Raw genomic sequence first — 19,211 nt, 5'->3', positions numbered from 1 at the left:
CACTCCCATCATGCAACACTAGTCCGCCGGCAAAACGTCAAAACAACGCAATCCATTCTGAATCGTTTCGCGAAAATATCATAATTATCCCATTCAATTTCACCGCAATTGCACGGGAAAGGTGATCATCGCAGAATGACCACTGAGGACTTTTATTTGCGCTACTACGTGGGCCACAAGGGGAAGTTTGGCCATGAGTTCCTCGAGTTTGAGTTTCGTCCCGACGGAAAGCTGAGGTACGCCAACAATTCCAACTACAAGAACGACACGATGATCCGCAAGGAGGCTTATGTCCACCACTCGGTGATGGAGGAACTGAAGAGAATCATTGTGGACTCGGAGATCATGGCTGAGGATGATGCTCTCTGGCCGCCACCGGATCGTGTTGGGAGACAGGCAAGAGCGCCCCATTTCCATTTTAAATCCCTCCCACTAACATTGCCTTGCTTCTCAGGAGCTGGAAATTGTCATTGGCGATGAGCACATCTCCTTCACCACTTCCAAAACCGGATCTTTGGTGGATGTCAATCAATCAAAGGATCCAGAAGGCCTGCGTGGCTTCTACTACCTCGTTCAGGATCTCAAATGCCTGGTGTTCTCCCTCATTGGACTGCACTTCAAGATTAAGCCAATATAAATTATAGCCAGACGTCTGAAAATGAATAAAGATCAAAGAGGTAACTTTTTCAAATGAACTCTCTACCGTAGATTAATTGAGAATTTCTGAAATAAATGAATGCACATAATATGAGTAAAATAATGAAAACAACTTAATGAAATTAATAATAAAAAAAGATGTGCATCGGCCGGGAATCGAACCCGGGCCGCCCGCGTGGCAGGCGAGCATTCTACCACTGAACCACCGATGCTTGATGAGTAATGTAATAAATATCTCATATACGGCACCAAGGTGAAAATAATAGCAAAAATTTACTACATCGATGCATGCGAGCAACTATTGAGAAGAGCAAAAACACACATTCTGGTTATTTGGGGAGCACAAAAAAGAGATGCCAACGGCACGCGGTGTTCCCAAGCGGTCCCCCATCCAAGTACTAACCGCGCCCGACGTCGCTTGACTTCGGTGATCGGACGAGAACCGGTACTTTCAACGTGGTATGGACGTTGGCGAGAGCGCATCAATGAAATTCCTTCCCATTGCGATTTTTCTTTGATTTAATAAATACTGTCTTTCGCTCTCAAGGCTCTTCTCATATATATATAAATTTAAGTAATAGCGATTTGTATAGCTAATGATAACTATTTTATTGGTAATACCACCTTAAAAATCACAATGTGTTGAGGGTGTTGAGCCTGTGAAGAGATTCCCTCGTCAACGGCCATACCACGTTGAAAGTACCGGTTCTCGTCCGATCACCGAAGTCAAGCGACGTCGGGCGCGGTTAGTACTTGGATGGGGGACCGCTTGGGAACACCGCGTGCCGTTGGCATCCTTTTTTGCTCCTCAATGAATAATTCATTCGGTACTTTTCAATAGCTCATGCCAAAATTAAGCAAGTCATTTTTTCATTTCAAGCCCTTATCATACTTTCTTTTGCTCTCGAAACGACTCATGTATAAACGAATTTTATAGTAATTCTTACAAAGAGTTTTAATATATATTTATTTAATTGATAAAACGCCCTTGAAAATCACAGTGTGTTAAGCCAGCGGTGAGATTCCCTCGTCAACGGCCATACCACGTTGAAAGTACCGGTTCTCGTCCGATCACCGAAGTCAAGCGACGTCGGGCGCGGTTAGTACTTGGATGGGGGACCGCTTGGGAACACCGCGTGCCGTTGACATCCCTTTTTTTCCCCTTAAAAGCTTCTCAAAGCTTATTCTGTCAAATGTACAAAATATTTGTTGTATAAAATTTTATCCTTTGATTCCTGGAAGGGTTGAGAAGAAAAAAAAGGATGCCAACGGCACGCGGTGTTCCCAAGCGGTCCCCCATCCAAGTACTAACCGCGCCCGACGTCGCTTGACTTCGGTGATCGGACGAGAACCGGTACTTTCAACGTGGTATGGACGTTGGCGAGAGCACATCAGTTCAATTCCTTCCCTTTCGTCGTTTCGACCAACTTCAGCTGATATTTTCGACAGGTTATGTGTGGTAAACAAAAACACGGCGGGGAAAATGCTTTTTCGTGTTGTCAAGTGTTTCAAATGTAATTTTTATCAGGTAGTATACTTACATTGCATATTTACGAAGAGTAGCTGTTGAACATATTGATGTTTTAGGTGGACAGTGTGAAGAAAGCCAAGAAATGGCAGTGCAAAATGTGCGGAGAGAACCAAACACTTCAGAGGGAGTTTGCAACAGGATCGGCGAAGGATTGCCGGCTTCAGGTGCAGAGCCTTAACATGCAGAAGACAGAGACAGATGACCAGAAGCACGAGTATGCCATGAAGGTGCTCACTGGGGAAATTCAAGTGCCCAAAATTGAGGAAGGAGTGCCGGAAGGTGCTTCTGTGACTGTGGGATCTGGCGTTTGGTCTGCTCTGACAGATTCTGTGGATGAGGGAGAGGAAGAGGGTAGCATCTTTCAGAAGGCTTCCACTGTTAAGACGGTTCTGAATAGCCCAGCGCTCAATACACCTTCTTGGAGAGATTTCTACGGACAGAAGCGTGAATCTGCTAGGGAAAAGCGGGAATTTGAGGAGAATTCCAGGCAATTCTTCTCTCCGCAGAGCTACAGCTATGAGAAGAAGAGCACTCCACTTCCGAAACTACTAGATTACGCACAAATGAAGAGAAGTCGTAAAGGAATGGATTGGAAGTCTCCAAAGCCGCCGACATATGATTTTCAGCCATTGAAGAAGAAATTCAAGGAAGATGAGGATTCTTCGAAGGACAATGCACAGGAAATGCCTTCGTCATCCTCTAAATGGTCGTCGTTTTTTGAGGAAGAGAATTAATAAAGAGCGTTGGTGAATTTAAAAAGGCTCAAATCTACACGAAACTCATACGCGATGGACAATATATCGTAGGCGCAGTCAGTACATCAGTTCAATTCCTTCCTCCTCGACGTTTCAACCGCTGGGACCGTACAGCGCTAAAGCAAAAAACGTTTATTCGATCGACAAGCTGGACAGGTTGTGTGTGGTAAAAAAACACGGCGGGGAAAATGCTTTTTCATGTTGTCAAGTGTTTCCAATGTTGTTTTCTTCAGGAAGTATGGGTAATACAAAGAATAATATACTTACATTGCTATTTACGAGGAGTAGTTGTTAAATATATTGATATTCTAGGTGGACAGTGTGATGCAAGCCAAAAACTGGCAGTGCAAAATGTGCGGAGCTAGCCAAACACTTCAGAGGGAATTTACAACAGGATCGGCGAAGGTTTCCCGGCTTCAGGTGCAGAGCCTTGACAAGCAGAACGCAGAGACAGATAAACACAAGCTCGAATATGCCATGAAGGTGCTCACGGGGGAGTTTCAAGTGCCCAGAATCGAGGAAGGTGCTTCTGTGACTATGGGATCTGGCGTTTGGTCTACTCTGGCAGCTTCTGGAGATGATAGCATCTTTCAGAGGGCTTCCACTTTTAATATGGTTCAGAATAGCTCAGCTTCCTCAGCGCTCAATCCACCTTCTTGGAGAGATTTCTACGGACAGAAGCGTGAATCAGTGAATCGGCAGTTCTTCTCCCCGCAGAGCTACAACACGCAAATGAAGAGAAGTCGTCAAGGATTGGATTGGGACTCTTCACAGCAGACATCAGCTTTTCAGCCATCGCAGAAGAAATTCAAGGAAGATGGGCATTCTTCGAGGGACAATGCACAGGAAATGCCTTCGTCATCTTCTAAATGGTCGTCGTTTTTTGATGCAGAGATGAGTGAATAAAGACCGTTAGTGAATTTAAAAAGTCTCCAATCTACACGGAACTCATACGCGATGGGCGATAAATAGGCATTAAATCGTGGGTGCGGTCAGTCGGGCAATTGTCAGTGTCAGTGAGAAAAATTTTCACGCTATTTTTCAGGTGATTATTCAATAGATTTTCTTGCTAAAGCCTCACAAATCCTGTGAGAAACACTGTCCTGACTCACTCTTGCTCCCCATTTGATCCGCAGGCTGTAGGATTGCTGTGGCAGAATGTTCCGATCGGTGGCGTCTCAGCTCGTGAAAGTGGCTCGTGGCTCCATGGGGCTCACGGTGCCCCGCTTGGGAGCCGTTGCGGCTGTCCGTCAGAGCCACGGAGGCCCCGTGGAGACAGATGAGGAGTTCGATGCTCGCTATGAGGCCTACTTCAACCGGCCCGACATTGATGGCTGGGAAGTCCGGAAGGGAATGAATGACATTCTGGGTATGGATCTGGTGCCGGAGCCCAAGATCATCATTGCCGGTCTGAAGGCGTGCAGGCGCGTGAATGACTACGCGCTGGCCATCAGGTGGCTGGAGGGTGTGATCGACAAGTGCGGCCCGAAGAAGGCTGAGATCTATCCGTATCTCCTGTCCGAGATTCGGCCCACTCTCGACCAGCTGGGCGTGAACACGCCCGAGGAGCTGGGCTACGACACCCCCGAGTTGGCCCTCAAGACCGTCTGGGAGGATTAGAGATTTGTTATGTAATCATCAGCTCGTGAGTGAGGTTATGCGTAGCCAGTTCCAGCCATCAGCGTAAAATGTATTTAAAACTGGGTAATTCACCAAAAATAAATGGTCAAAATTAGGCAATCCATTTGATGGGCTTTCCTGGGATTCACAGTTTGTGCTGTTGCCACGTGCGCAGGATCTCGGCCGCCTTGGCGAGGTTCTCGTCCTTCTTGAAGTAGCAGTAGCGGACGAAGTTCTCGCCGAGGGGCTTGTTTGGCACGCTGTAGAAAGCCGATGGCGGGATGCCTTGCAAGCCCACCTTCTTCGTCATCCACTTGGTGAAGCGATAGTCCTTCTGGGCATCACTCTCGCTCGCCATGTCCACCTTGTCCACTGCGGGAGAGATAATGTTGCACAACGAGCCATTGATAAGCGCTCTCACGATCGCACTTACCCAGAGGCGACCAGTCGGCGATCATGAAGTACCCTCCCTGCGGCAGTGTCGGGTGCATCCCGACCTCTTTCAGGAACTGCGCCATGTAGTCCCTCTTGGTCTGCAGTTCGCCCTTGATGGAGTGAAAGTACGACTCTGGGGACTCCATCCTGGCCAACTCCTTCTCGAATCCCAGCGCCACAGCCTCTTGGATGGGCGTTGAGCACGTGTAAACGCAGTTCTGGTGCACCATCTGGATGTTCTTCATCAAATTCGCCGGCCCATAGGCCCAGCCCAGCTTCCAGCCCGTCACCGAGAAGGTCTTCCCGGCCGATCCCACCGTCAGCGTGCGCTCCCACATCCCGGGCAGCGTGCAGATCCGGATGTGCTCGTACGGCTTGAACACCATCCACTCGTACACCTCATCCGCCACGCACAGGACGTTCCATTTCTTGCACAGGTTCGCAATCACCTCCAGCTCCTGGCGGCTGAACACCTTGCCCAGCGGATTATGCGGTGTGTTGAGGATGATGGCCTTTGTCTTGCTGTTGAACAGGGATTCCAGCTCCTTCTCATCCAGCACCCAATCGCCAGCGCTGATTTCTCCGCCAGTCGTCTTCTGCAGAGCACAATTTTTTGCTTTTTAGTGTCTTTCTAATCGACCTATATTCCATCCTAATTAGATTGCTAATTTGTGGGCTTGGAATTTGATACATTATCATTGCTTTATCTAATGTGAATAAATAGATATGTGGAAATTGCAAATCACTCTGTAAACAAGACGCAATCTTCTTCCTAATAAAGGTCATATTAACCGGAAAACACAGATGGAATATACTGATATCTGAACTATTGTTTCCTCTGCCTTTCCTTAAGTGCAGCGCGAGTAGACAATTTTTGCCATAGACAATAATTTTGATGGAATTTTCCAAGCTACATGGCCAAAAGCGCCAAAAGGAGGTCATAAAACTTTTGCGTCACGCAGAAAATGTTTTTTATACACTTTTGCTGGCAGATCAAGTGGATAAAACAAGTATTTGCGTCTGATTCTTGCCACGCAATTGGTCCATATTCAGCAAACACTTAGAAGAAGGCAAGGGTCAGGCGACTCACCGGTTTCAGTGGAATGAATCGGGGAATGCCTCCCGCGGCCTTCACCATGGGCTCGTAGCAGTCGAAGAAAGGCTCGATGATGATCACCTCGTCCCCGTCATCCACGTGTCCTTGCATGATGCAGAAGAGAGCCTCGTAGGCGCCCACAGTCACCAGCACCTCCGTCTGCTCGTTCAGGTCCCTGCCCACGAGCCCCGAGTAGAGCTTCTTGAGCTGCGTCACGAGCCTGGGATGCCCGAATCCGCGCGTGTACTGCATCAGCATGGGGTTCGACGACGCGACCGTTTGCAGGGCCTCCGTAACATACGAGGGCGGTGGATAGTCCGGGAAGCCCTGGCCCAGATTCAGCGGCTTGTACTGCAGCGCCAGCTGAATGTACTCAACCCTGAAAGAGAGGAGATTAGGACAAGTGCGCAGAAGATGGGCTGGAAATGCTCACCAGACGCTCTCTGTGCTGCCGCGGTAGCGCTTTGGCAGGTCGAACTTGTTGCCGCTCATGGTGCTTGTGCAGAGGTTGCGATCCAACTGGTGAATTCGTGGCACTGTTTGACACGGGCGCAGCAAATCCACTCTCCTCGCCAGCAATCGAGTGAAGGTGCTCATCTGCGGAAGAGAAGCCGCAAGCCACAGTGAGCGATACACAGAGATAAAGGCCACTTGACAGCTATTTTACGAGGCAAATACACATCTGATAGCACTCTGTGATAGTGTTTGGGCATTTAATTGCTGTAAAATTGCTATCATTTGCGGCTTTTCTGGAGGAAATGGCCAGAAAAGTCTCCTCTGACCTCCTTCGAGTGGCCAACAAGAGTGCACAGACGCCCCGGAAAACCCCATTCTCCCCTACGTACGATTAATTATTTGGTAGAATTTGGGATAAATGCAAGGTTCCTATCACAGAGAAGAAGACAAACAGGGGGATTATGTAAGAATTATATGCAAATATTCGCGATAAATGCTTTTTTCGTGTGGAATACATACACGATCACATGGCGCGACAGCTGATTGGCTGGGCACTGCCCTCTGGTGACTGGTGATCATAAGCACACATCACAGCCGATGAACCCAACCAAGTTCATGGCTAAATGTGATTCTGGACAGACACTAGGCGGAAAGCCTTCGTAAAAGTTAAGAGATAGATGAATACACAAAATGTACAGTCATTTTCCGAAACTAGGAAATCCAAAGAAGGGGAGGAAGTGAAACAACTGTAATTATCAACGCAAAAGTATCGGCATTTGCTAGCAATAGCAGTGACTTGTGCCGGAGCTCAGGAGAGCCTAACTCAAGAAACGTCATGTTGTGACACGCAAACAGTCTGTGAACGCGTTTTTCTCAAGAATTATCCTCAATTTCTCTGTGTTTTGCCGTGAAAATGGACGTGACGCCTCTCTTCAAGGCCTGCGTCAAGACGATCCGCCTCAAGAACAAATCCCTGCCCGTGCCGGACAAGAATCGCATCCTGAAGAAGCGGCCTGCCAACTCAGAGCTCGACTTCAATGGCCGGTCGAAGGATATCCGGCACAAAATCACGCAACTGAGGGACTTCCTGGTGGAGAATCGAGCGGCGTACATGAAGTTCGCGTGTCATCTGAAGAACTCCGCTCAGATGACGGACGAGGAGAGGGACTTGATTGACCAGGAGAGCGAGAAGGTGGTGAACTTCTGCACTCAGTTGATTCTGGACTTCCGCCAGGATTGCCGAGGTGCGGAGAAGAGGTCGCCGCAGCAGATGAGGGAGCACATGCAGATTGTCCTGGAGACACTCACGGACTACCTGAAGGCTGTGAATGACATCCACGCGAGGCAGAAGAAGCACAGAGTTCAGAGGGAATTGGAGACTTACAAGTTCATCAAGCTGGAGTCGGACAAGAAGAAGATCCCAGTGGTGCCTTACACACCGCCCAAGGCTCGCGAGGAGATGCGGAGTTCGGAGGATGAGGAGGAGGAGGACGAGGCGTTGCTGGAGCGATCGGACGAGGAGAGGAAGGCGGACTCGTCGAAGGAGAGAAAATCGCTGTCGGGTCGGCTGTCTCTGGACGAGGAGATCGCCCACAATGAGTCCGCCTATGATGAGGGAGGGAAGCTCAGTGCCGAGGACATTCAGATGTTCGAGTCGGAGAACGTGCAGCTGTTCCACGAACTCCAGGGCCTGGCCGAGGAAGTGGAGCAGATTGAGAGGAATGTCGTGGACATTGCCCAGTTGCAGGACATCTTCACTGAGAAGGTATGTGTCTTTGCAGGATTTCATGGTCGATGCTGATCACTTCTGTGCCCTTCCAGGTGACTCTCCAGAAGGCTGACATTGAGAGGATCTCCAACACGGTCGTCGGCACCACGGAGAACGTCAAAGACGCCAATGAGCAGATAAAGCAGGCAATTCAGCGGAATGCCGGACTCAGGGTATGGATACTCTTCTTTCTCCTCGTCATGTCCTTTAGCTTGCTCTTCCTGGACTGGTATAACGACTAATAAATCGTGTAAGCCTGGGAATTTGTCACAAAAATTGCTTATAAACCCAAAAAGCCCGAATTGTGAATGGATTTTAACGACTCTTCGGATTCTGAGGACTTTTCGGCCTCAAATGCCAAAGATCTCCACTCTTGCATAATCTTCCTCAAAGGTGAGAATCTAGTAGGAAAGCTGTGAGATTCTGACTTGATTTACTCGTCCGTCTTAGGCCTTGAGGAACTCGATGAAATTACTCGCTCTCTCGTGATAGAACTCACTGAAAAGCTGAAGCGCTACGAAGCAATTCTCCTTGCAATACAAGAGCTGAAGTCTCGCCACTTTAAAGAATGTAACAAGCATTGAATCTCGATAGAATCCATATAAATGACAAATTAACTGTAATAAGGAGTGATTTTTTCTTTATTGAAACTGAGACAGAAAGCCAAAGCAATTACAAAAGAGGGTCATTGACACCACCAGCCCAGAGAAGTGTTGTGAGATATGCTCCAGTGGAGCCCGCCACCAAGTCCCGCGCTTACAGCTTGAGAACCTCCGACACGGCCGCCACGATGTGGCGAGCAGAGATGCCAAAGAGATCAATGAGGACAGTCGGAGGTCCTGATCTCGGCAACTTCGTCACCGCGAGCTGTTTCACCACCACATTGCGCTGCGTGGACAGCGCCGACATCACCGCCTCGCCCAGGCCACCCTCTTTGTAGTGATCCTCTACGGTGATCACGCGCCCGCCGCACTGCTGGGCATTGGCAATGAGCGCCTCCTTGTCAAGTGGCTTCACGGTGAACGGATCGAGGATGCGCACGTGCACGCCTGTCTTCTCGAGCTCATTGGCCGCATTGATGGCCTCGTAAAGCGTGATGCCAGCGCCCACGATCAGCACCTGATCCTGTTGCGACTTCCTCACGACCTTCGCCTTGCCGACCTGGAACACCTCGTCGTTGCGATAGATCACGGCCGTGTTGGGCCGCGAGGTGCGAATGAAGCAGATGCCCTTCGTGTTGGCGGCCAGCTCCACGGCACGCTCGCAGCTCACGGCATCCGAGGGATAGAAGACAGTGCTGCCGTGCACTGATCGGAATAGGGCGATGTCCTCCAGACCCATCTGGCTGGGCCCATCTTCGCCAATGCTCACGCCGCAGTGCGAGCCCACGAAGTTCACGTTGGTCTGTGAGATCGCGCCCATGCGGATCTGATCGAAGGCACGCGTGAAGAAAGTGGCGAAGGTGGACACGAAGGCCACTGTGCGGTCGCGACAGGCCGCTCCGGTCGCCACCCCCACGAGATTCTGCTCGGCGATGAAGCACTCAATGTAGCGCTCCGGGAAGGCCTTCTTCAGCTTCTCCGAGAACGTGGAGTTCTTCGTGTCGCCGTCCAGGGCGATCACGCGGGCATTGTTGACGGCAATCTTGGCCAAGGCGGTGCCATAGGCCAATCGTGTGGCCACGGTTTCGCCCAGTTTGTAATTAGGCGGCGACGCAAGCTGAATGTTGGAAATATCCACAACCGGAGCGTCATCGAGGAGGGGCTTCTGCGGGGCGATTTGCAGCGGCCCGGCATTGCTGATCAATCCCGCCAGATGCTTAATCACGCGATCAGCCTGATCGCCCAGAGGCTTCCCGTGCCAGTTCTCCAGATCCTCAATGTCAGGGAAGAACTTGCCCTTGAACGTCTTGGCGATCACGGCCGTGGGACGATCAGTGGTGTTGGCGGCCTCGAAGAATGCCTTGCACAACTCCTCAATATCATGTCCATCCACCACGAGTGCGTTGAAGCCGAAGGACTCGAGGCGCTTGCGGTAGATCTCCATCTGGTGCTGAAGTGGCGTGGGATCGGACTGTCCCAGGCGATTCACGTCGAAGATCACGCACAGATTGTTGAGCTTGTAGTGTCCGGCGAAGTGGAGACTCTCCCAGATCGAGCCCTCGGCGGACTCTCCGTCGCCCACCAGCACGTACGTCCTGTACGCCGCCTTGTCGAAGTTCTTGCCCACGTACGCCATGCCGCATCCCACGGCCACGCCCTGGCCCAGCGATCCCGAGCCCACGTCCACGAAGCTGAGTCTGGGCGTGGGATGGCCCTCGAGGTCCGAGTCCACCTTGCGCAGATTCTGCAGCTCCGCCACCGGGAACAGGCCCGCCTCCGCCCAGGCGGCGTACAGAATGGGCGCGGCGTGTCCCTTGGACAGGATGAAGCGATCACTGGACGCGTCGCGTGGCACGTTCACCTTGTAGCGCATCGTGTGGAAGAAGAGCACAGACATGATCTCGGCGATCGACGCACATGACGTCGGGTGCCTGAGGACGAAACAGAGAAAAGCCACGTGAGTAACCGCGCCGCAGTCATTCACAAATCCTTGACCCACACACGCAACTCTTCGCGGTCTTTCGTGCAAGAACATTCTCTGATGTGAATGGATTTTCATGTAAATCTGATCTGTCGGCATTTTTCAACACTCCTCTTATTATGCTTTTATTGCCCCGCCAGAGTGAGAGCAAAATCCACAATTTACGCGCTTACCAAGAGGGTTTATCACTCCGCGACACAAATCGCCTTCACTATCGCCGATAGTGGTTGCAGCGCTGATAAGGCGCGGAAATGGAGTGTAAATTGTTTTTATATACAACCAAGATAGGGAAACTGATTAGTTTGCGATTATATGATTTGAATGGCTCTGATTGGCACACTTTTTAGCTCAAATCATAATCCGCGCTGAATTGCTTCATTGGAAATTAGATTAATTCACATGATTTCTAATCTGGCTTATCAAACACAATAATTTCTGTTGGAAATTTTGCAAAATCAAGTTGATAAGCTCTGCTGATAACATGGTCAACTTAATCATTGCAATCTAAACTGAAAATCGACCCCAAGCAATGAATTTTGCTATTTAAATGATTAAAAAATACGCTTTGGCGTAATATTAATGCTCTTCTTCCTGCTGGAAAATGACAAATTTGCCCTAAAAACAAGCCTGAAGGACTATTTTTGATATTGATATAAACATAAAGATTTTGACCAGTAGAAGAAGGCTGAGTTTTTGGTACAGGAGAGTTAGATTTTCGTACACCATCACGTGTCTTTTTCAAGGCAAATTCAATCTAAATCATTAGAATTGAGAGAAATTAATTAGTTTCTGATGAAAATTCACCTTCAAAGTATTTAAAAACACTTATTTTTGCATGACTGCTCTCATTTCTCAGACTGATAAACCCGTCAATCAGTCACACATTTTACTATAAAGCGATTATATTCTCTATCGACACGACAAGATAATATCACAAAATTTTCCACAATTTTAATAGTCAAACTCTCTTGCATTTATGCAATATTTAAATAGTGAGCGCAAAACGCTCAATTCTGTATGCACAGCTGAGGTCATTTGCAGGTCACCCGCAGACTGTGGCTGCTATTTTCGCCGATCAATTGATCAGCGGAGGCGCATTTTCCAGTGGCATTTTGGCCACTCTTCCAATTGCCAGCAATTGAGAGTGGCCAATTGTGTCGCGCATTCTTATCGGAAAATTCCCCATTATCGGTTGGGCGTGAGAATCGCCACGCTGAATGTGGCTTTGAGGCGAAAAACAGTTAGATAAGTTCTGGATTTTTGCCGGCAAAAAGCGCCCTTTCATCATGCTGTCTCACTCGCACTCGCGCATTGGGAGCTGCTGAAGGTCGCCGGCTGGAGCCCTGAGACGCTGAGAAACCACGTGGCGGCCCCAAATTTGCGTAATTGAGCAGTTTTTTTTGCCGAGATGAAGTGCTTGGCGAGTGATGTAATGGCGTGGATCATGCCACCGCCGAGGAAAGTACGGGGAGAGTGAAATGGGGAGACACATTACTCGGCAAAAATGTCCACTTTATGTAATGGAACCGGAGAGTTTTGTGGACCGCACTCACCCTGATTTGGTCACTTGCGTGGACGTGATGGAGTGAATTCGCAGGCGGTGTGCGATGTCCTTCAACTCCTGCACAGTCTTCGACTCGGGCTTGTGATAGTTGGGCATCTTGGGGCGCTTCTGGGGCACTGAAACACTGCTGATAATCCGCAAATGAGGCGATAAAGAACCTGACCACACGACAGACGGATGCCGACTGTCTCCAGTCGACTGGAATGACCCGCTCGGCTCACACGACATGTGGAAGTTGGGGAGGGGATGGTGCCGATTCTAGCCGGTAGAATGCGCGCTGGACCTCTTCCAGCCACACACTCTCGCTCTCTCCCTCTCGCACAGTTCCCCATCTGTCTGTCTCTCCGATGTGGAGCGCCTGGAAGGACAATTGAAGGCGCGCGAATCCGCGGTTCATTTCCCAGACGCAGCAAACACGTTTTTTTTTATCTCAGCGAATTACTCTCACTTTCACTCTTGTAATGACTTTGATAGACAGTTATCGTTTAGCGAACGCTCACATGATAAATTCAATCAAGCTATTAATCTCGTTTTGCACACAAATGAGCAGCAATGTGACACCGGTTATGTTGATAAGTTCCATGCACTTTTCTATGTATTAGCTTATTATGGAGAGAAGTCGTAGGCAGAATTAATGAATTACACATAATAACAAATAATTGCTAGTCACACGCCTAAATGACATGCATCAACAGAAAATATTAGTATTTCCAATTTGAATGCAAATTTATATTCATGTTTGTCTCTATCACATCACTTTTCGCTTCACTCATTCGAATTGATCGCCTCAAAATGCTCAAAAATGTACATCGGTATAGAAAAATATGCCAGAGTATTGCCAATGTGGGTTTACAGAGTCATCTCAACATATCGCTGAAGAGTGCTCTTCTCGTCGTCATTGAGATGCTGAGCGAACTCCCTGAAGTGCTCGTCCCGACTGAAGTTCTGCAGGAATTTCGTGAGGTTCTCCTCCATGGAGTTCTGGAACATGGGCTCCTGCCGGATGAGCTCCTCCAAGAGAGGATCATTCTTCTCCACTTCCTCTGCAAGAAATGAGAGCATAGACAGTGTTTCTCCTCTCAATTCCCACGCAAATTCACATACCTTCGTATCTGTTGAAGATCCGGCCAGAGAGATAGACTTGCACTTCTTGCGACTGATTGGGATCCTCCTCCTCGTCGTCAGTGGCATCGTCGGATTCCTCTCCCGCCACTTCGTACTCCTGCAGATACACCAGTTCGCCAATAATGAGCTTGAAGATCTTCACGAGAATGGGAATCGACAGCCACTGATCGACTGTTTGCGAGCGCGTGCGCGGCTTGGACGTGATGTGATGCTTCACGTGCTCCTTGATCGTCACCGACGTGATGCGAATGTCCTTCGACGTCACTCCGTACTCGAAGATCTTACACAGCGCCATTATGCTCACCTTCCGCTCGTACGTGCCGTAGAAGTCGGCGTGGCGATTGAGCCAGTTGCCGAACACGAACGCCATGGCGGGCTCTCCCGTGGGTCCGGGAACGGTGCTGAGGAAGTTCAGCACCGCCTCCATTTGCGTGAGGAAGAGATGAGCGAAGGTGAGCAGGAGACTCATGGCGATGCTGAGCGCACTCACGAGCTGCAATTTGCTGATCACACCCTTGAGCAGCAGGTCAATGTTCTCGCCCAGGAAATCGCCCGCCTTCGTGATGAGTGTGATCACGAGTTTCCCCGCGAAGGCCGCAGTAGACTCGTTATTGGTGGGATTGAGCAGCATGGTCGTGACTTGCATGATGTAGTTGAGACCTTCGCCGTTCTTATATTTGAACACCTGTTCCGGTGATACGTGCACGAAGGCGCGCAGACACTCGCCGCCGTTCTGGATCACGGCGGGATCGTCAGAGCGCAGGATGCTGTGCACCATCGCCGGGAAGGCGCTCTCGACTAGACTATCACTCAGCGGAGGCTTGCAGTTCACCACGAGGGTCTGGAGGACCTCCAGCGCGGTGGCGGGTGTGAAGGAGCCCGCCTGTTCCCGCTGCAGATTCAGGATGCTCACGATCGTGGGAATGAGCTTCTCCTGGAGAGGCTGCAAGCAGTAGGAGTTCTGCGACAGTGTCCGCAGAAGATCGTGCACCAGTTCCAGCGTGAAAGGATCGTCGTGATGCTTGAGGAAGACGGCAATAGTGAGTGGAATCATTTTCGCCTGGATGGACGCAGTGAATTGCTGGTCAAAGGAGATCACAGCCTGCAGTGTTTCCAGGATCAAGTTGAGCAGATTCTGCTTTCCCATGCCAGCAAGTGCGAGGATTCCCTCCACGAAGCCATTCAGCTTCGACAGCAGCAGGTTCCTCTTCTCATCTGACGCTCCCTCGAGATTCTCGCAGAAGCAGTGCACCGCCCTGATGGCACTGATGCGCAGGACGATTGGCTTGTCGTCTCCGATGTAGTTGAGCGTGGTGTCCAGCACTTCCGTGAGGAGCTGCATGGTGTACACATTGGACTTGGAGAACTGACTCATGAGCCAGATGCAGCGCCCCGAGAGGAAGGGCCACACGCCGTGGTTCATCAGATTCCGCACCAGATTGAGGTACTCTGACAGATTGAACACATTCTCTCCCTTCTCATCCTGCTCAGCAATCAGGACCTCGTAGTTGCCAACTGTGAGCATGCACGCCTCGTGAATCTTCCACCAGTTCCCATTCCCTGCGTTCTTTTCCGCGTCCGCCACAACGCAGTGCCGCGACAGAGCCTCTGACAGTGACGGCAGCACCTTCATCTCGTACTCCTGCGAAAGGATGAGCAGCACATCCTGGGCGGACACGCGAATGGAGAAGTCTGTGCCCTCCTCGTCGTCATCCTGGACGAAGTTCTCAGGATCGTCAGTCCAGTTCTCGATCTGCTCCTCGGTGATCTGCATGTACACCACCATGATGTAGATGAGGTCCGTGAGCACGCTGTGGATGGTGGACTTGAACTTGCCGGACTCGATGATGCCCTGGATGAAGTCGAACAGCTGCAGGATCATCGAGGAGAAGTTGGACGACTCGTCATCGTCGTCATTGTCCGCGAACGGCGACTCGACGCTCCGATTGACTGAGATCTTCACGTACATGTCCGCCATCTGAGTCATGAGCTGCCAAATGGGCGGCAGGATTGTGCTGATGTGCGGCTGGATGAAGCGCGGCATGTCGCGGATCATGTAACAGAGGACCTTGAGGATGGACTTCTTCATGGAGAAGTTGCTGGTGGGCCCATTGGGCAGCGTGAGGCTGGTGATCATCTTCTCGAGGAACTTGGGCAGCACCGGGTTCAGCATCTCCGCCTGCGCCTGCTTTGACGGGATGTGTGTGTTAATGGCCTTGAGGAGAGCCTTGAATATGTCAACGGCACACGAGCGCGTTGTCACGCTGAAGGCCGAGTCCGCCTCAAAGATTCGACACACCTCCGAGATGATAATGGGCCCCACGTCGGTGATCTGCTGATCCAGGTCATATGTGAACTCCACCAGCACCTGCATGGCACCGTGCACGGAGTCGTCATTGCCCTCCAGGCACTTCACGATTATGTCAAACAACTCGTTCCAGTTGGTTGGCCAATCGTAAGATGCTATCGTGGATATCGTGTAAGCCACCGCCGAGCGGATCTTGCTATTGGAGTCGTACAGTCCGTTGGGCAGGATGTTCTTGATCATCTTCTTCGCCTGGTCGCACGCGGCGATCTGTGTGTTGTCATCCGGACACCAGTGCGCCTCCACGTACTGCTTCAGCATCACCGAAGCCAGTTGGCGTAGGGACAAGTCGAAGGACTGATTCATCACAATCTCTGCCAGATAAACGCCATATCCTGCAAAAAATGCCCAACGAAAGCTCATCAGTCCACTCTCGGTGTCCTCAGAATGCTGAGAAAATACCCACCGTCCGTGAATTTGAGCTGAGCCAGACGCTCCTCTCCGGAACTCCTGATGGACGTGTCTGGATTGAGTATATTGTGCAATTCCTCATAGATTGCCTCTTTTATCTTGTCGGCGTTCTGAAACATGATGCAAGGAAGTGCTTATTGGACGATTAACACATAAATTTGTACACTTTTCACGGATTTTCTCGGGATTTTAAGAGAAACACTCAGGATGTTTACGGCAGACACTATTTGAGGTTATGTCGGTGGCGAGTGTCAAAAGCCGGCGCCTAAAAAAATGAACATGCTTGAAGCACAAAGCATAAGCACGACGAGGGTGATGAGCATGAAGGAGAGTGTGTCTTTGCTAAGAAATATCAGAATCAGAAATGCGCCAATAAAAAACCGTCTTAAGAATTTATTCAACTGATTTTATTTCAAAATTCAATAAAAGAAATGCTGGTTAGAAGTGTGGGCTAAAACTGCTCATTTTCTTCCGTTTTATAACATGAAGCATAAAATTATTAAATTAAATTCTAAACTTCAGAAATGAAGTTGATGAATTTCATTCAATAAAAGTTTTATTTATTTCAGAGAAATTCTCTTTTTGAGATTTCTCACAGAGAAGATTAATTGCGATATGTGCAATTAGTGATAACTTATCACTGTCAACAATCTGTAAGTAATTTAGTAGAAATTGATCCAATGAAATTTTGATAAGTCCGCCCAACACAATAACTGATGAATTGAATGCGCGCTGCTGTGAATAATAATGGCCTTTCAGGTGGGAAAAGTGTATTTGTGTAATATTGGATTGTGTATTTTAGAAATTAATTAAATCCCATCGCGTGGTCCAATCGAAAATTAAATCACAAGCCAATGAAATCAGCCCGATATTTTGGCTAAAATGTATTTAATTGCGCCCCGTGTCACTCCTGGAGCCCCGCGACTGGCTCTTGAAAACAATTTGTGCGACGCCAAATGAATATATTTCGAACACGTTGTCGTGATTTCAATTAATAATTCCTCTGCAGCTATATTCCGCTTTTTTCCGCGCCACTATGCTGTGGTACGCTTTGCCATTTTCCCCCCATCATTGCCTCATTGGAGCAATTTATTTCGAACCGAATTGCACAGTGCGATAAATTGGCTCACAGATAAACTGCAACTGAAAGGACATCGACATATTTATTTTACATAGGAACACCATTCGATAAATTGATGCGAATTTCCAATAGTTAAAGCATTTATTATTGATAGCAAATATTGTATCTGTAACAATACTCTTTTTTTTTGCTCGACTCTCACCGGAGCGATAACAAATGGGGTGATGGAAATGTGATGCTCCATCTTTTTGCACCTCTGTGAATGTATTCTGATGATATGTAGAGAAATGGTTTTGAAATTAAATTGAAAATGAAACGGAAATTGGGTTGGAGAAACCCACCGTCACATGTGAATATCTAAGCTGATTAAATTACAAAATCAGAGGCTCAACTTCGTCATCTGCTCACGATTGCCGTCAACCTCGTCTCTTCCGGAAATACTACACTCTTGAGGATATATAGGAGCAAAATTGAGTGAGTTTATAAGAGGCGGTGTGGAATATTTCTGAAAATTTCACCGTCAGTTTTGTACATATTTCATATTTGAGAGGTTCTCAGAAGTCACCAAAGATGCTTCCGTCTCCCCTAATTTAATCGGCCAGTGTAAATTTCAATTTTAAATTTCATAAGAAGCAATATTAATAATGCTGTGAGGAGAGATGACTACAATTTGGTGAAAAATGCATGGGAGAAGACAAGCGGAGAATAAGTAAACTTCATAAATTTCCTAGATGCTCCAGCATCAATTCATTCTCAGCCACAAAATCCCGTCTCGCGAGGAATCTCAGAGACGCCCGCAGTCACGGAAAGAGGCTTTAGATAAATATTTCATCGATTTTCCCAACTTATTTCTCTGCGTATCTGTATTTTCCCGATATAAAATATTCACAAGAAAAATGACTCTGTGGGAGCGTGAACATTGGGTATATGCCATGAGTATCGTCACCTCATGAGATCACCCCTCCCGAGGCGGGACACCCACCGACCTTCCCACATGTGTTTTGCGGCTACCATCCGCAGAATAAATTCAATTGGCAACAATTTATCTCTCATTCGGCAAAGTGACGCGCGTGGTGGCGGTATTTTGTGGGGCGGAAGAAAATGCCGCGGCTTTTTTGCCACCACAAAAGATCCGTTTCGGATCATATTCATAGAGGGAATCTGTATCAATTGAATTGCAATTTTCTCACAGTTTTTTTGCACGCCCCCAACATGATGTGCTATAAATATTAAATTATAGCTCGCGGGGGAGGAAAGTGGAAAGTGTGAATTCATGAATACATGTGTGGGTTTTAGCTCTATGTGGCAAAATGAAAACATCAAGATCCGCGGGTGTAACCTTTGAACTCGGCTCACATGCCGTATAGAGTCATCTAGTGGTGTGAATGCAATTCAATCCAGTTTCTCAATGACCCTTAAAATCACGCTCTCTGGAAATAGAGGAGAAAATAATCCAATTGCATGATTGCCTTCCGACAATCAATCGGATTTGTTTATGTCTGTTTTCCTTCGAATTATTGCCTCCTTATTCGAGGGATCGGCAACTCTTTTCGCTCCTTCGGGCCACTCACTGAGGCATTCACATGGAATCCATGAATTATAGAGTGGGTGGTTCGAAAGAAATCCAAGAGATTGTTCCCCAGTGCTGAGCAACAATGAATAGATACTTCTTGGAAAAAAGTACACAATATATCCTCAATTATTTACAAACTATACCCATTGAGGAAGTTCAGGGGGTGAATTCGTGAGGCATTTGGGAGGCAA

At 48.5% G+C, this 19,211-nt stretch overlaps 6 protein-coding genes and 5 non-coding genes across 13 annotated transcripts; 5 read left to right on the top strand and 6 right to left on the bottom strand.

Annotated features, from left to right (window-relative positions):
• Positions 1–26: 26 nt before the first annotated feature.
• Positions 27–695, top strand: LOC132264550 (protein mago nashi). Its single transcript, XM_059764795.1, has 2 exons — positions 27–396; positions 455–695. The coding sequence occupies exons 1-2, from the start codon at positions 136–138 to the stop codon at positions 635–637; spliced, it is 444 nt and encodes a 147-aa protein (XP_059620778.1). The 5' UTR covers positions 27–135; the 3' UTR covers positions 638–695.
• A 103-nt stretch (positions 696–798) lies between these two features.
• On the bottom strand, positions 799–869 carry Trnag-gcc (transfer RNA glycine (anticodon GCC)). Its single transcript has one exon. It is a non-coding gene; the product is annotated as a tRNA-Gly (tRNA).
• Positions 870–1,011: 142 nt separating this feature from the next.
• On the bottom strand, positions 1,012–1,130 carry LOC132265483 (5S ribosomal RNA). The gene has a single exon (XR_009468587.1). It is a non-coding gene; the product is annotated as a 5S ribosomal RNA (ribosomal RNA).
• Positions 1,131–1,332: 202 nt separating this feature from the next.
• On the top strand, positions 1,333–1,451 carry LOC132265481 (5S ribosomal RNA). Its single transcript, XR_009468585.1, has one exon. It is a non-coding gene; the product is annotated as a 5S ribosomal RNA (ribosomal RNA).
• A 235-nt stretch (positions 1,452–1,686) lies between these two features.
• LOC132265475 (5S ribosomal RNA) lies at positions 1,687–1,805 on the top strand. Its single transcript, XR_009468579.1, has one exon. It is a non-coding gene; the product is annotated as a 5S ribosomal RNA (ribosomal RNA).
• Positions 1,806–1,920: 115 nt separating this feature from the next.
• Positions 1,921–2,039, bottom strand: LOC132265482 (5S ribosomal RNA). The gene has a single exon (XR_009468586.1). It is a non-coding gene; the product is annotated as a 5S ribosomal RNA (ribosomal RNA).
• Positions 2,040–3,890: 1,851 nt separating this feature from the next.
• On the top strand, positions 3,891–4,687 carry LOC132265324 (cytochrome c oxidase subunit 5A, mitochondrial). The gene is made up of 2 exons (XM_059765922.1): positions 3,891–3,988; positions 4,080–4,687. Exon 2 carries the CDS (start codon positions 4,102–4,104, stop codon positions 4,561–4,563), a length of 462 nt encoding a protein of 153 aa, XP_059621905.1. The 5' UTR covers positions 3,891–3,988; positions 4,080–4,101; the 3' UTR covers positions 4,564–4,687.
• Positions 4,688–4,694: 7 nt separating this feature from the next.
• LOC132265322 (kynurenine aminotransferase) lies at positions 4,695–7,233 on the bottom strand. 2 transcript variants are annotated; one of them, XM_059765918.1, is made up of 5 exons: positions 7,070–7,233; positions 6,528–6,691; positions 6,089–6,473; positions 4,997–5,594; positions 4,695–4,935 (listed from the first exon to the last, which is right to left on the bottom strand). In XM_059765918.1, the coding sequence occupies exons 1-5, from the start codon at positions 7,127–7,129 to the stop codon at positions 4,709–4,711; spliced, it is 1,434 nt and encodes a 477-aa protein (XP_059621901.1). In that variant the 5' UTR covers positions 7,130–7,233; the 3' UTR covers positions 4,695–4,708. The 2 variants fall into 2 exon arrangements, with proteins under 2 accessions (XP_059621901.1, XP_059621902.1); XM_059765919.1 differs by lacking the exon at positions 7,070–7,233 and adding an exon at positions 6,940–7,027.
• Positions 7,234–7,372: 139 nt separating this feature from the next.
• On the top strand, positions 7,373–8,910 carry LOC132265323 (syntaxin-18). 2 transcript variants are annotated; one of them, XR_009468571.1, is made up of 3 exons: positions 7,373–8,315; positions 8,372–8,711; positions 8,769–8,910. XR_009468571.1 is itself a non-coding variant. In XM_059765921.1 (2 exons), the coding sequence occupies exons 1-2, from the start codon at positions 7,464–7,466 to the stop codon at positions 8,558–8,560; spliced, it is 1,041 nt and encodes a 346-aa protein (XP_059621904.1). In that variant the 5' UTR covers positions 7,373–7,463; the 3' UTR covers positions 8,561–8,910. The 2 variants fall into 2 exon arrangements, 1 of the variants encoding a protein (XP_059621904.1); XM_059765921.1 differs by having other exon boundaries at positions 8,372–8,910.
• A 26-nt stretch (positions 8,911–8,936) lies between these two features.
• On the bottom strand, positions 8,937–12,645 carry LOC132265321 (transketolase-like protein 2). The gene is made up of 2 exons (XM_059765917.1): positions 12,455–12,645; positions 8,937–10,851 (listed from the first exon to the last, which is right to left on the bottom strand). The coding sequence occupies exons 1-2, from the start codon at positions 12,559–12,561 to the stop codon at positions 9,075–9,077; spliced, it is 1,884 nt and encodes a 627-aa protein (XP_059621900.1). The 5' UTR covers positions 12,562–12,645; the 3' UTR covers positions 8,937–9,074.
• A 534-nt stretch (positions 12,646–13,179) lies between these two features.
• On the bottom strand, positions 13,180–16,688 carry LOC132265319 (importin-9). Its single transcript, XM_059765915.1, has 3 exons — positions 16,362–16,688; positions 13,570–16,290; positions 13,180–13,508 (listed from the first exon to the last, which is right to left on the bottom strand). Exons 1-3 carry the CDS (start codon positions 16,483–16,485, stop codon positions 13,315–13,317), a joined length of 3,039 nt encoding a protein of 1,012 aa, XP_059621898.1. The 5' UTR covers positions 16,486–16,688; the 3' UTR covers positions 13,180–13,314.
• Positions 16,689–19,211: the final 2,523 nt, after the last annotated feature.

The sequence above is a fragment of the Phlebotomus argentipes genome, unplaced genomic scaffold, assembly GCF_947086385.1.
Source record: "Phlebotomus argentipes unplaced genomic scaffold, Phlebotomus argentipes genome assembly contig_2, whole genome shotgun sequence".
In the NCBI taxonomy this organism is placed as follows: Eukaryota; Metazoa; Arthropoda; class Insecta; order Diptera; family Psychodidae; genus Phlebotomus; species Phlebotomus argentipes.
This window is presented reverse-complemented; position numbering and strand designations above follow the sequence as displayed.